General features: G+C 40.1%; 1 protein-coding gene across 2 annotated transcripts in view; it reads left to right on the top strand.

The window, feature by feature from the left end:
* TRAPPC9 (trafficking protein particle complex subunit 9) overlaps positions 1-15,870 on the top strand; it is a 273,866-nt gene that overhangs the window by 55,495 nt on the left and 202,501 nt on the right. For both annotated transcript variants that reach the window (XM_087706655.1, XM_087706654.1), the window contains 2 exons: positions 1,410-1,562; positions 8,861-8,985. In XM_087706655.1, coding sequence (XP_087562781.1) covers positions 1,410-1,562; positions 8,861-8,985 — 278 coding nt within the window. The remainder of the gene's footprint in view (positions 1-1,409; positions 1,563-8,860; positions 8,986-15,870) is intronic.

Below are 15,870 nucleotides of genomic sequence, written 5' to 3' on the forward strand. Positions count from 1 at the left end.
GATGGAGCAATTCTGGCAACTGTTCAGAAATCTAAATTTCTTTCAAATCTATTTTCTCTTAAAATCTGTCTAAATGATAAATAAAGTCGATTTTTTTATGTAAAGTTGTTTTATGTAAAGCCTCTGGAGCCTGGGGAGGGCGAAAAATGGCTTTAAAAAAGGCTTAACTCAGCTGGCCAGCACACGCAATGCCTCACGTGCCCTGACAAATGGCTCCGCGTGCCACCTGTGGCACCCATGCCATAGGTTCGCCATCCCGGCCCAATAGCGTTGTCTTGAGGGAAGAAATTGAAACAGTTTATGTCCAGGATATGAGGGTTCTGTAGATATTTTCACAGCCCTCATTTTTTTTTATCATGCTTTCTTGCTAAGGAGCAGTTGGGTGTTAAAATAAGTGGCACGCCTGCATGGGGAAATTTTAGCTCTTAATGTAACTGTCATTCATGTAGACATAAAGACAAACTTCAATTTGAATACTACATCAGGACAGATTGAAGGCTCTTGTGCTTTACAAGCAAGGAGATTTATCTGCCGTAATAAATGTCATTTTTCAAAATCTCCCAATTTTATTTATGTTTTAAATATATCCCATACTGTGAAGAATTTCAAGTTCATTCTACGATGGTTTTGACTAGGGCAGAGGAAACTGTTTTCCCCATTCCAAAATCATATTCTGAGTTGAAATATAGGAATCATCCTTATTATCTTGGGTGGAAGTAGAAGGTGTATGTTTATGAAGCCTGACCATATGCAGCTAAAGAACAAATGTCAAGAACTGACAGTTCAAATCTTCAGATACTAAACGTAATATAGACTTACTATTTTAAATATGTTTTACGGAAATCTAATTAAGCATCAGATGAAGCTTAATCAAAAAAGAGGGTGAAAATCTGGGTGCGTCTTATACACTGAATACAGCATTTTTGGCTTACCCAAACTCCGCCCCCTTTGCATGCCCTACATGCCACACACCCCACCCCCCTTTTTTTGCAAAAAATGAGGCTTGCAGACGGTTTGGGAGGCATGCAGAGTTCAAAAACTTTTTTTTTTTAAATTACCTCTTCAAAATCATGGTGCATCTTATAATCCGGTGCATCTTATAGTCTGAAAAATATGGTACATTCTAAGTCAACAATTTTTATATTCAGTTATATGATTAGGAGGGGAAAAGCTTCCCAATTTGTTTCTGAAAATAGTGAAAATATGGTATTCACCTTATAGCAGCTCTTTTTGTTGCATTACAGAAATATTGAAGGATGATGGAAATTTATTTTTTTTTAAATTTCCCAAGAAAACATTTAAAAACATTAACATCTCTGCAAAAGCAGGAGTACATGTATTTAACATTGGATTCTTTTATTGAAGGGATATACATTGATTGTGTTTTCGTTTACATGTTTTTATTTTAGGAAAACTGTTCGGTGACTTCTTGAGTTGGAACCTAGAAGATACGCTCTCCCAGTTTCCTTTAAAGCCGGGAAGTGTTGCTGTATTTACTGTGTATATTAAAGTCAAGCTTGATTTCTCCTGTCACGAAAACCTTCTGCAAGATCTGAATGACGGTGGGTTTGAAGTTTTATCTAATACCAACGGCTACAATTTAATTTTGAACAGGCTTCTCTAATTTAATACATATTTTTAATATGAATTTCTATATTTTAGATGTTGTCTTTAGATTTGTTGTTTTAATAGTTTGTGATCTATCTATCTATCTATCTATCTATCTATCTATCTATCTATCTATCTATCTATCTATCTCTATCTATCTATCTATCTATCTATCTATCTATCTATCTATCTATCTATCTATCTATCTATCATCTATCATCTATCTATCATCTATCTATCTATCTAAAAGCCAAATACCACTCACTCATCACGAAATCTCCAGAACAGTAAAGTCTACAAACTGAAACTTTACACCTATGTTCCTCTTGGTTTTTAGTTGCTCGCTAAGAAAGGATTTTTCGAAATGACCATCAGATCATCAGTATTTCATATACAGTATTATATTCACGTGCTGTGATGCTAAGGAGTTACACGTTCTACTCCCCCTCCCCACCTGAAAGGAACTCTGTTCCAACTGCAAGCTGCCTTATATTAACACACACTAATGCTAAGGAGTTACACATTCTACATTAATTTTCAAGATTTAAGTGTCAACAATGTATCACCACTGCTTTTATCATTTGCCCCACTTCCCCCTTCCCTATGTACATTTCTGAACTGGGAAAACGAACTAGACTAGACTAGGATAGGATAGGATAGGAGAATGCAATACAATACAATACAATACAATACAATACAATACAATACAATAATAGAATAGAATATAGAATATAGAATATAGAATATAGAATATAGAATATAGAATATAGAATATAGAATATAGAATATAGAATATAGAATATAGAATATAGAATATAGAATATAGAATATAGAATATAGAATATAGAATATAGAATATAGAATATAGAATATAGAATATAGAATATAGAATATAGAATGGAATATAGAATAGAATATAGAACAGAATAGTATAGAATAGAATATACGTAGAATAGAATAGAAGGTCTTCTAGTCCAACTCCCTGCTTAGGCAGAAAACCCTACACCACTTCAGACAAATGGTTATCCAACATTACCAACTATCAAGGTGAGATAATTTTCCAAATATAAAGGACTAGCAACTCAGGGCAGTGCACAACAAATGATAAATTTGATATGATGTTCATATGAAAGGGGTAAAATTTGCATTGCCATGATGTAATGCTGCCATTATCATTTTCATTAAGGCGTCCGATCCTACTGAAGTCTCTTTGTAATTCCTTTTAAAAATTATGGTTCATTTACACCCAATGGAGGATTCCATAAAGAGTATATAAACATCATAGTACATAGTGGGAAGTAATGGACTTCTGTTTTTACTCCTCTTGTCGTGTGTGCAGAAAGCAAAAAAGAAAGAGAAAAAACCCTATAAAATGATAGGATGGACTGCATTTGTCTATATATTTGAAATCAGCTTCCTTCTCTGTTTGAATTATGGACTGTTTGGTATTGTACTGTTTATAAACACATAAATTGTGGTAACTGTGGGCTAGAAGAGCCATTTTTAATTTCCCCCCAGAACTCTTTATAAAACCACCCTACTCTAGAAATTCACAGTACAATGTGAAGAAATGTTACTTGGGAGAACAGTGTAACAAGAAACGCCATGCGCTACATTAACTAAAATTACCATATTTGGAAGGTGAAAGATGTGAACAATTTTTATTGTCGTCTATAAAACATATATATGGCTTATTTGTTTTAAAACATACACAGTTATTTTCATTTTACTAAACACATAAATGGGATTTACAATAAATTGTAGCAAGGCCAATAAAACAGTAAATATCTTCATGTGTAAAATTAAGAATAATAAAATCAATGGTTACGAGGGACGACTGCAGGTTAGGTTGATAGGAAAAAAAAATGTTTTGGGAACAAAAATCTTTAACCGAAGTCTCTTCTCACTGGAAAGATGATTCTACATTTTTAAAACAATGCCTTCCAAAATGCTGCCAAGTAAATAAGCAGAAGGTTTTCTCAAAATGCAAAATCTCAAGAGGCTCACATAGAAACAGAGAGCTTAAACTGCTTCAGAACCTATGGAAAAAAAGGGGAACAAACCCTGAACAGATTTGATAGATGATAATTGGCCGCTAGAGTCCAACTCGGAAAGGCTTGGGGAAAATACAAGAAGTATTTGTCTTGGTTTTCCATCCCAGCCAATCCTAAACTCAACCAGATCATCTTTATGAGAAAATTGCAATAGCTATGTGAACCCCATCAACCAGAAGGGCACATAATCCCATAAACTTGGCAGCAAAAGTCTTGGCGAGGTTTCATGATTGCTCTTAGCGCCTTTTCTGGAAGGCCATGGTGGCATCACTTGGTCATTGCAACCATCAGTGTTTGGAAGGACTTTTTTGTGTTGTCAAACCTTGGCAGTTCTTTAGCGAAGCGGGCTTGGCTTTTCAGTTGCTCTTAAGCATTTTTCCCCATCTAGACATACAGAGTACAAACTGCCTGGTTTATATAGCCCCGTGATAAAAATTGTTAGGTAAGTTCCCCGTTGGGAGAGCGAGTGCATTCAGCGAAGCGTTGGGAGAGTTGTGTTGGAGAACACACAAACCAGCATACAGAGATACTGCAGTTTAAATAGGCTTTTACTTTCGTGGAAATAGAGGTATCAGAGTCCATCAAACAGTCCAAGTCATACACGGATAAGGCAGTCAGTCATCAATGTCTTTCAGTTAAGGGATAAACCAAATAACATAGTCCAGTATCATATAATCAGTTCAGAACTCAAAGTTTGCTAGCAGTTGCAAAACCTTACAATAGTTCACGGCACTTTCTAACAGCCAGTTTCCAAAAACACTCAGATCAGATCAGCCCAGCATCTAACAAACAGAGAGAGCTAACAGTCATTCTGACTCCCTCTTATGGCCGATTGAGGAAAACAGCAACCAATCACATTTTACAGTATGATTTAAAGAAACAGGTATAGCATTGTTACATGATTTCTATATTGCCAACCCAACCGTTAGATTATATTCCTAACAAAAATAAATCCACATTTATTTAACCCTCAGTCTGGTTTGGGTGAAATCCTCTGAAAGTTAGTGAATTAAGTCAATTTAACCTTTATTGATTCCAGCCTAATGGAGCAATGCAAAGAAGCTGTGCGAGGGGTCTTGGGACCTTGTCAGCTGCCCCTTGCATCAGCAGGAGAAATGGGGAAATAGTTCCCACCCACCCCCTCATAATTCCTATAGGAGAGACACTTGGAGAGTGGGTTGGAATGCTGCCGACCATTCTAGGCCCAGTCTCACTCTCTCCTTCCTCTTTGTCACATGACCCAGAGCAGGACTAATATGAAGATCTTGAAAAGAATACCGTATTTTTCAGAATAAGACATACTCTTATTCTTAGTATAAGACTCACCTTCCCCCCCCCCAAAAAGAGGGTGAAAATCTGGGTGCATCTTATATACTGAATACAGCATTTTTGGTCTCCGGAAACCTCACCCCTTCCCAAAAATGGATGTGCAGAGGGTTTGGGAGGCCTGCAAAGTGCTCCTGGGGGCTGGGGAGAGCAAAAATGAGTGAAAAACGGGCTGTTTTTTAATTCCTTTTGCTCCTCCAGAACCCAGGAGTACTTTGCAAGCCTCTCAAACTCTCTGCATGCCCCATTTTCACAAAAGAGTTCAACAGAGGGTTTGGGAGATCTCCAGAGTGCAAAAACTTATGTTTTAATTTACCTCTTTAAAATCTTGGTGCGTCTTATACTCCAGTGCATCTTATACTCCGAAAAATACGGTATGTGCTCTGTAGACTTTTCCTACCTTGCTTAGTTTTCCTGTAACACACTCCATCCACTACATTGATTGCCAGGCACAAGGAACCAAGAGTGATACTGTGAATTGCTCTGAGTAGTTTCTTTATTCTGTGTTGTTCATAGGCAGGAATCTTGCCAGCCTAAAGCACACCCAGCATAACTATCAGATGTACCCTGTGAAAGAGTTAGGGTGGGTTCCTTCTAAGCCTCTTTCTAGATAAGGAGTGTCAAATTCAAGGCCCCGGGGCCATGCCCAACCTGGCCATGCCATGCGGTCCCTCAAGGTCAAACACAACCCTGATGCGGTCCTCAGTGAAATCGAGTTTGACACCCCTGTTCTAGATAGTAAAGATTCAAGGCTGATTTCAGTTTAGAATGGAGCTGGAAGGAACCTGGGACGTCTAGTCCACCCCCATGCTCAAGCAGGAGACCCTATGTATTTTGAGATAAGGGCTGTCCAGTCTTTTCTCAAAAGCCTCCAGGGATGAAGCACCCACAGGTTCTGGAGACAAGCTGTTCATTTGCCTCTTAGCACCTTGGGGAAAGCTTGGTGTCAGATTCCAACACGTTTACCCAGTGAAAGATGATAGAGGAACAGACCTGACCTCCTGAGTTGATTTTACATTGCTAAGTATACTTTTACATGATAAAGCGGAGAGAAAATCATTTTTCAGCATTTTCTAGAATGTAATTGAAAAGCTGCATTGCACAGTATCTCATAAACCGGATAATTTCAATAACACAAGAGAAATACTGTGTACATAATTTATAGGTTTCGGTTGGTGCTCCACAAATTCTTGTAGGCAAAAGTATTATTGTCACATATTGATAAAATCTAATGACTTCATATTTTAATTAATAGTCACAGTACTAAATACATGGTGCTTATTTTCTACTTCATTATAAATTATTTACTACTAAACCAGTATTAATAAAGGTAAGTTAATTACTTTCTTGTACAGTAATGGATTTTAGATTAAAATTCATTTGCTATTTGATTGGAGAAGTTAACAAACCTCAAGGATAAAGGCATACTTTTCTTGGAGTCAGAAGTTTTAAACTGATACAGTAATCTCTCTAAATAAAAATGGTTGTGCGTGTGTGTGAGTGTGTATGTATGTTCCAGCATAACTCTGGAACGCCTCAAACAATTTCAACCAAACTTGATACACAGATGACTTACTTTCTGGGGGGAAAAGATACCCATAACATCCCTCAGGTGGGTATTCTGTTAAGATACAGCCTGTTGTGCTGTACTGCCGTAATGGCTTCTACTGTACAGTGCAGTGGAGTTGCCATGGTAATGGCTTCACAGTACTCCATAAGGGGGCTCCCTCTGGTAAGGGGGAAAATCCAATATTAGAAATTACATAACGCCGGGTTATCGGCTAGTAATATATACATAACAAAATAACTCCTGCCCCAAAGAGAAATTATTTCAGGCTCTCTGAGGTTTGCTTATGGAAGCAATCATTTTTCATTTTATTGATTTGTATCCTGCCTTAATAACTTTTACAAATAACTCTTAAGTGGTGAACATATTCAGCACACCTTCCTTCCTCCTATTTCCCCACAACAACCCTGCGAGGTGAATTGGTCTGAGAGAGAGTGACTAGCCCAAGTCACTTAGCTGTTTTTTCATGGGTGAGGCAGGATTTGAATTCATAGTTTCCCACTTTGTAGCCTGGCGCTAGACTAAACTGATATTCTATAAATATCCCTACTGAGAGCAGAAAAGGACTGGGCTAGCCTTTAATCTTATTTTCTGAGCCATGAAACCTATTCCTTTTCTTTCCCTCCCTCCCTCCCTTCTCTTCCCTTCCCTTCCTCCCTCCCCATCTTTCACACAGACAGAGAATAATGGCAGATTAGCCCTTCATATAACTTGTGTTCTTGTAGATGCTGCAGATAAGCAAATAAGCAGATAAATAAGCAAATAAGCAGATAAGCACAAGGAACTGGGAAGCTCTAGGATTCCTCTAGGATTCCTCTAGGATTGGAAAATGAATTCTTTTGGTTTCTGTTTGCTGTGTTTATTTTTCTTGTTTCCATTCAACAATCAATTCATTTCTGGGTTAGCTTCGGGACTGTTTGCCTGCACTTCATAAGCAAATCAGTTAGTACCGGCTAACTCCTTTTTCTGAGAAGTGCAAAGGAATCTAACAAAGATCTCAGTGCTGATTTATTTATCCTAATTGGGTTTGCAGACTACTTGAATTGCAAACGGATACAAGTGCCACGCATCCGGATTTACATCCGTCGCATTAAAACGTAACCTGTAAAATAAATATCAACACCAATCAATATCAGGTGTAGCAACTAATATAACAGCTAGTTGATATTTATTTAAATTGGATCAAAGCTAAAGGTTGAAATCCATTTCTCGCCTTTGAAATAACAGATTAATAAACTGCGGTCACCTTTTTTTCCCTTTTGGAGAAAAGCTGCTAGTTTAAAAGTCAATCATTTTGATGGCATAGCAATGAATATCTGTTACGATACGAATTTCAAAAGGCAAGATTTTAGTCAATATATAGAATGGCATAATAATATGTAGAATGGCAAAAATAAAGTATTATGTAAATCACTAGTAAAAGAGTCTTGGTATAATATAATGTCACATTTACGTTTAAGTATGTTTATTAATATTATGCTATTTGACAAAAGTTAATGCTATTTTACTGGGGATAATTCATACTAATAAATATCCATTCAACATTTATTGAATATTGCATTATTTGGTCACATTTCGACTTAACATTTATATTACTTTAAAAATATATCAATTTCTTCCCCCTCAATTTTTTTAAAATACTGCTTTAGAATAAAGTATTGCCAAAGCATATTATTCCAATTATGAATAAGCTTTGGACTTCTGTGCTTTTTGTCTCCACATGGTGAAATTATCTAGCATGTTTAGTTCTGAATTAGCTACAATTTCCAATCACATTGCAAAACAAAAGAGCAAGTTATGATTTAGTAGCAATTTGTAATTCTTCCAGTACTTCTCTTGGGTTTAGCAATAGCAGTTAGACTTATATACCGCTTCATAGGGCTTTCAGCCCTCTCTAAGCAGTTTACAGAGTCAGCATATCGCCCCCAACAATCCAGGTCCTCATTTTACCCACCTCGGAAGGATGGAAGGCTGTTTATTGCCTCCATTCTTTTCAACTTCAGTTCAAACAGTACAATCTTCTCTTCTTTACATTATGTAAAACATTCACATTTATTTGAATCGGATTCCACCTTAACGGTTCTGTTCATGTACCATATAGAACCAAAATTATTCAAGTAGGTTTTAGCCTTATATGTAATATTTGTTGTGTATAGTTCATTTTATCCTGTGAACAATGAAAAATTGAGCTTAGTAAACTATGGGAAAACATACCAGGCAAATACGTACAATCTTTAGATAAAAATCTGAAAACTATCCTAGAAAATAAAATGCAATAATTTTGACCTTTTCCCCATTTTTGTAGATGGAATTAGTGTGAGCGGTCTTCCCCTTTCCAGTCCGTTTCGACAAGTGATAAAACCACGTATAGAAAATAAGCCTATGAATCCACAAGAAGCTACTAAAGTTGGTGACTTCAGCCACATAAAGGTAGGTGATCAGCCTGGCAATTTAGTTTTGTAACTGATACCCTGTTTTTCCCGAAAATAAGCCCTTCCCAGATGATAAACCCAATCAGGCTTTTGAGCGCATGCACTAAAATAAGCCCTCCCCTGAAAATAAGCCCTTCCCTAAAATATTTAAACACATGCGCAGCCGGTCCCCGCCATTTCCCGGGGTGGGAATGGGGGGGACATGCCCACGCGCGCCCACATGCCCCTGCCATCCACGCGGACTGGCCTTGTGGAGGCCGCTCCTGCAAACCTGAGCTACTGCGCCCCTTCTCTTAGTGGCGGATGCAAAAAGAGAGGCAGGCCCAGCAATGCCAGGGCTGGCAAGAGTGTGCCAGAAACAGAGAAAGGACTTCTGGCCCCCTCTGGATCAGCTGATCCACGGGCTGAGGTTAAGAGGCCTCCTGCACCTCAAAAATAAGACCTCCCCGAAAATAAGGTCTTATTTTGGGGAAAACACTATTAAATCAGGAATGGAGAATAAATTTTCCCAAGGGGCCACATGAGAAACTGGGATTGTTGTAGTAGAGGATTGATGCCGTCCTACTCCCACCCCCTGCCCTCCTGCTGCCGTCCCTTGTCTTCCACCGTTAACACTGCAGGCCAGAAAGAGACTCTTGGGAAAGGAGGACTGGATATGGCCCCCAGGCCATAAAATGCAAAATCTGCATTAAATGCTTTCTGCTCCATTGCAATTTGTGTGCAATAGAAAAGAAAAGATTTAACTCGGGGTTGAACTGTGAAGTTCTTGCTGCTCTTTGATCATGGTTATTTGCTTGCGGACATCTCATTATTCAACTAGGTAACATCATCAGTGCTAGTGGGTGTGAGGTTTGCTGCCTGTTCGTATGTATTTATCTTACTCTGACGATTGGGTTGGGGTTGCAATGCGGGCGTCCCTTGCCGAAGGTGATTGATAGAATGAGAAGATTCCACCTCCTCTCTATGTATTGCTTCCTATTTTTAGCCAGTTCTGATTAATTTTTAATGCTCTTGCTTTTAATGCTGTTGCGTTTTAATATTTTACATTGCTGTTTTTATGATGTCGCAAGCTGCCCAGAGTTGCTCGACAGAGAGGGGGGGGGTGGCGGCACATCGATTTAACAAACAAACAAAATCGATTTACATCCCTTAGGAAATGGGCTTAGCTCATACTACAGGTAGTCCTTGGCTACCTTTGAGCCCAACATTTGAGCCCAACATTTCTGTTGCAAAGTGAAACATTCGTTAAGGGAGCTTTGCCTCATCTTATGACCCTTTTTACCACAGTTGTTAAGTGAAACACTGCAGCTGTTCAATTAGTCAGACTGTCGTTCAGTGAACCTGGCTTCCTCGTTGACTTTGCTTTTCAGAAGGTCGCAAAAGATGAACACAACCATCATAAATAGGAGTCAGTGGCCAATTCCGTCTGAATTTTGATCACGTGACTACGGGGATGCTACAATGCTTGTAAGCGTCAAAACTAGTGATAAGTCACTTTTTTCCATGCCGTTTTAACTTTGAACTGTTGTAAATCAAAGACTACCTGTATACACTTAGATAGCCCTCCACCTACAGCAATTTGTTTAGCGACCGTTTGAAGTTACAACAGCCCTGAAAAAAAATGACTTAGGATCCCTTTTCACACTTACGACCGTTGCAGCATCCCGTTGGCCACGTGATACAAATTCGGACACTTGAGAATTGACTCACATTTACGACCGTTGCAGTGTCCAGGGATCATGCAGTCTCCTCTGGTGACTTTCTGACAAGCAAAGTCAAGGTGGAAAGTCAGATTCACTTAACGACTACGTTCCTAAATGAACAACTGTGGTGATTCGTAGAAGGCAGTGAGTCGTAACCTGGGGACAAATTCACTTAACCGGGATCTCGCTTAGCAACAGAAACGTTGGGCTCGATTGTGGCTGTAAGTTGAGGGCTGAAGGTAAAGGTTCCCCTCGCACATAGGTGCTAGTCGTTCCTGACTCTACGGGGCGATGCTTATCTCCATTTCAAAGCCGAAGAGCCAGCACTGTCCAAAGACGTCTCCGTGGTCATGTGGATATGACACCGAAGGCGCACGGAACGCTGTTATTTTCCCACCAAAGGTGGTTCTTATTTTCCTACTTGCATTTTTTACGTGCTTTCGAACTGCTAGGTTGGCAGAAGCTGGGATAAGTAACGGGAGCTCACTTCGTTACGCGGTGCTAGGGATTCGAACCGCCGAACTGCCGATCTTTCTGATCGACAAGCTCAGTGTCTTAGCCACTGAGCCCTAAGTTGAAGACTACCTGCATTTAATATTCCGGCCTGCCCTGTTGGCTTGCTTCCCCCCCCGCCCCCACTCCCCAGCGCGTCTGCCCACGTGCATCGGTTAAGGGAGCCTCAGCAGAGAGGGAGAGGGAGCGGTCAAAAAATTGTCATCTACATGTCTCGCCTGTGCCGTAAGATGTTCACTTTGAAGTAAACAGAGGGAGAAATTGAAATTTACCCGTTGTAGGCAAGAGATAGACGATAGATAGATAGATAGATAGATAGATAGATAGAGAGTGAGAGGTCAAAAAATTGTCATCTACATGTCTCCCCTGTGCTGTAAGATGTTGGTTTTGAAGTACACGGAGGGAGAAATTGAAATTTACCCACTGTAGGCAAGAGATAGATAGATAGATAGATAGATAGATAGATAGATAGATAGATAGATGATAGATAGATAGATAGATAGATAGATAGATAGATAGATAGATAGATAGATAGATAGATAGATGGAGTGAGAGGTCAAAAAATTGTCATCTACATGTCTCGCTTGTGCCGTAAGATGTTCACTTTGAAGTACACGGAGGGAGAAATTGAAATTTACCTGCTGTAGGCGATAGATAGATAGATAGATAGATAGATAGATAGATAGATAGATAGATAGATAGATGATAGATAGATAGACAGATAGACAGACAGACAGACAGACAGACAGATAAATACATAGATGATAGATAGATTGAGAGATAGATTGAGAGATAGAGATAGATAGATGATAGATAATAGATAGATGATAGATAGATAGAGATAGATAGAGAGCTAGAGAGAGAGAGAGAGAGAAAGAGAGGGAGTGAGAGGTCAAAAAATTGTCATCTACATGTCTCGCCTGTGCCGTAAGATTCACTTTGAAGTACACGGAGGGAGAAATTGAAATTTACCCGCTGTAGGAGAGAGAAAGAGAGAGAGAATGAGTGAGAGAGAGATTGAGATTGAGAGAGAGATTGAGAGATTGAGATTCTCAGGCCACGTGGTCACACCCAGCCTTGCTGGGCTATTTTTAGACTGCCGCTGTCAGTCTTGCGCTGTTCTTTTTAAAGATTCAGTGAGGTTGCTAATAGGGGTATTTTTATCCATTCCGTCGGTTGCCGCACGCTACATATACTCCCTTTACGGATGATCATTCTATTTCTCCGGAGACCCCCGCCATGGTTTACTCTGGCTCACTTCATTTCAATGCACGGTGTGACATTCCCATACGCTTTCCTGAAATGTACATATTAATGTACATTTTATTTATTTATTTTTGCGAAGATAACTTGACGGGCAAATAACCCAGTTCCCCAGGAAGGCAGGAGTCGGTCAGCCAATTAAAGCTTGTCTGTCTTTTAAAACAGGGTTTTTCGTGTCAATGTAAAACCTAAAAGTAGAATGCTTTGAGTTATTTATGGGCAGCTTTGTAGGTTTTTTTCCCCCTTTTTCCCAGAGCTAGAATTTTTATTTGTTTGCCAATTCGGGGTGGGGGGTGGGGGAAAGCCCCACTGTTGCTAGGAAACATATTTCAGAAAGTGAGCTCGGGCTGGCAGTTGCCATAGCATTGCACCGAATAAATAACGGCATTTCTCTTTATTGATTCCCCAGATTGGTTGGGTGTGTCTAAATTTAGGGGTGTGTACGGGGAGGGGGGGTGCATTTGAATTTTGCTCTGCACTGTCGTGCCAGCTGTCTGGAGTTTAGGTACCTAGGCTGAGAGTTGAATCGGTTTTGAACCAGAAAATAGCTCGACAGAGGAAGAATAAGTTGTACTACTTACATACTCTTGGAAAGCAGTTGCAGTTTGATGCCTTGAGCTCAACCCCAATAGAGCTGGAAGGGACTTTGGAGGTCTTCTAGTCCAACCCCTGATGCGAGCAGGGGTCCCCTATACAATTTGAAACACTTGGCTGTCCTGTCTCTTCTTAAAACCCTCCAGTGATGAAGCACCCACAACTTCTGAAGGCAAACTGTTCGGTTCCACCACAAAACCGCGTTCGACTAAACCACGCTCGACGAAACCGCGTAGCTGACGTCATCAACAGGGCGACAACAGCGCGGAGACAGAAGCACGCTGTAAACGCTAAACCTAAAATTAACCCCTAAACCTAACCCTAACCCCCCTAAACCTAATCCTAAACCTAAACCTAAACCTAAACCTAACCCTTAACCTAACCCTAAACCTAACCCTAACCTTTAACCTAACCCTAACCCTAACCCTTAACCTAACCCTAAACCTAACCCTTAACCTAAACCTAACCCTAAACCTAACCCTAAACCTAACCCTAAACCTAACCCTAAACCTAACCCTAAACCTAACCCTTACCTTAAGTTGAATCGGCTTGCTTTCAAAGCGCTATTTAAAGCGCCCTTCTTTCTCCGCGCTCGCTGTAGTCGCCCTGTTGATGACGTCAGCGACGCGGTTTAATCAGACGCAGCTTAGTCGAGCGCGATTTTGACGGGTCACGAACTGTTCCACTGGTTACTTGTCCTCATTGTTGTGAAGTTTCTCCTTAATTCCAGGTAGCTTCTCTCCTTGATTCGTTTCCATCCATTGTTTCTTGTTTTGCTTTCTGATGCTTTGGAAAATAAATTGACCCCCTCTTCTCTGTGGCAGCCCCTCAAATACTGGAATACTGCCATAATATCAACCCTAGTCTTTTCTTTTCTCTAGACTAGACATGCCCAGTTCCTGCAACCGTTCTTCATATGTTTTAGTCTCCAAGCCTGTTAGTTTTGATTATGTAGTTAGTTAGTACTGTAGGAAGTAAGCACCCAACCCTCTCCTAGGAAAATGAAATATTTTAGGAAATATTAAAAGGGCAGAATATTTCCCCTGAAAGGGAGGCAGAAACGCACTCCCCTCCCACCTTTGTCAATGGGCCATTAAGACCTGGGCCAGTCTATTCTACATAACAAAGTTCTACCTACTTCAGGCAGAGCCATTGTATTGCCCTTCATCACATCATCACCCAGCAAGAGTCAACCAAGCCTAGGACTCAAGAGACAACCTACAAAGTTATCCCCCTACATGGCCCCATGGGAGTCTGACAGCCAATCAGAACACTGAGAAGCTCAATGGGGAAGCCGGATTCATTTAACAACCGGGTTACTACTTTATCAACTGCAGTGATTCACTTAACGGCTGTGGCAAGAAAGCTTGTAAAATGGGGCAAAGCTCACTTAGCAGATGTCTAGCTTAGCAACATAAATTTGGGGCTCAATTGTGGTCGTAAGTTGAAGACTACCTGTAGTTTAAATTATGTTAAATTATCCTCTTTTTTTCCCAATGCAGGAAGAGAAAGAGAGCGATTCTGGATTTCGGGAGAGATGAGGGCATAAAAAAATGCTGATGCTGCACCGATCACGCTTCATTACTTAAAGCGTAATCAGCACTCGGTGGTGTTTTTGACAGGGTAATGGGCAGTGAAGTGAGTCAGCAGTTTCCTCTTTCGACAGGTGGACAGAAGGACAAGGAAAGGACAGGCAGCAAGGATGTAATTAAGACCGTCGATTTCAGGGATTGGAGGATTGTTAACTTTCACTCTGGATTTGAATTGAATATTGTCAGGAGAATAATTTGAAGTTCCAATTTGAGCCGGGGCTGCGCAAGAGGAAATAAAAATGGGATCCAGAGAGGTGTGAGGAAAGAAGACATCTCTATTCCTAAAAGCGAAATAGTTTGCCTTTAGGGGTAGCTGCAGAAAAATGGGGTACAGCAACAGACTTTTATAGGGGGAGCATGTCCTGGTGTGTGGAATTGTCCATGTGCTGATTCTAGGGTGATTTTGAGTGTGTGTGTGTGTGTTTGTAGGTATGTCTATGGCGTTTATTCTGTGAACATAATGGGAGAACTAATTTAATTCCATTTGTGCTTGCAGACCTTATCCTTTGATGTGTGGATTAGGTCTGGGTAACTTATTTAGAGTTTTCAGGAAGATTAGGTAAAAGATTCCTCTCCCCCCCCCCACCATTTGCTGTTTTTACTTGATTAGTTTAGTTTGAGCTTTGCTGTCAATTATCTAGTGTAGTGATTCTCATTCCATTGTGCAGTCTGTTAATGTTTTTAGGGAAGATGGAAACAGTATAAAGAATAAAATATATTTTGATATAAAGCTTCAATATTTTTCTATAAATGTTGCTGAGTAAAGTTCAGTTTTTTTAAGTAGGCGTCATACTTTTGGATAAGGGTAGCATGGAAAAATCAGAACGTAGGTAGTTCTTGGCTTACGACTATAATTGAGCCCCAAAATTTCCATTGCTAAGTGTGACAACGGTTAAGTGAGTCGGTTCCACCACAAATCCGCGAAGCCCTTCTGCGCGGAGACATAAGCGCGAAGACTAAATCACGCCGTTCTAAGCGCTAGGGAAAAACGCGACCCTACCGCGATGACATAATCGCGGCGGGCAAAATCGCGCATTCCCAAGCACTCACTACCCTAAACCTAACCCTAAACCTAACCCTAAACCTAACCCTAACGCTAAACCTAACCCTAAACCTAACCCTAAACCTAACCCTAAACCTAACCCTAAAACAAACCCTAAAACAAACCCCTAAACCTAATCCTAACGCTTACCTTAAATGAAGTTGGCTTTCTGCCGC

The sequence above is a fragment of the Thamnophis sirtalis genome, unplaced genomic scaffold, assembly GCF_051295495.1.
Source record: "Thamnophis sirtalis isolate CommonGarterSnake01/CBP01778 unplaced genomic scaffold, rThaSir2_p1.2 scaffold_2, whole genome shotgun sequence".
In the NCBI taxonomy this organism is placed as follows: Eukaryota; Metazoa; Chordata; class Lepidosauria; order Squamata; family Natricidae; genus Thamnophis; species Thamnophis sirtalis.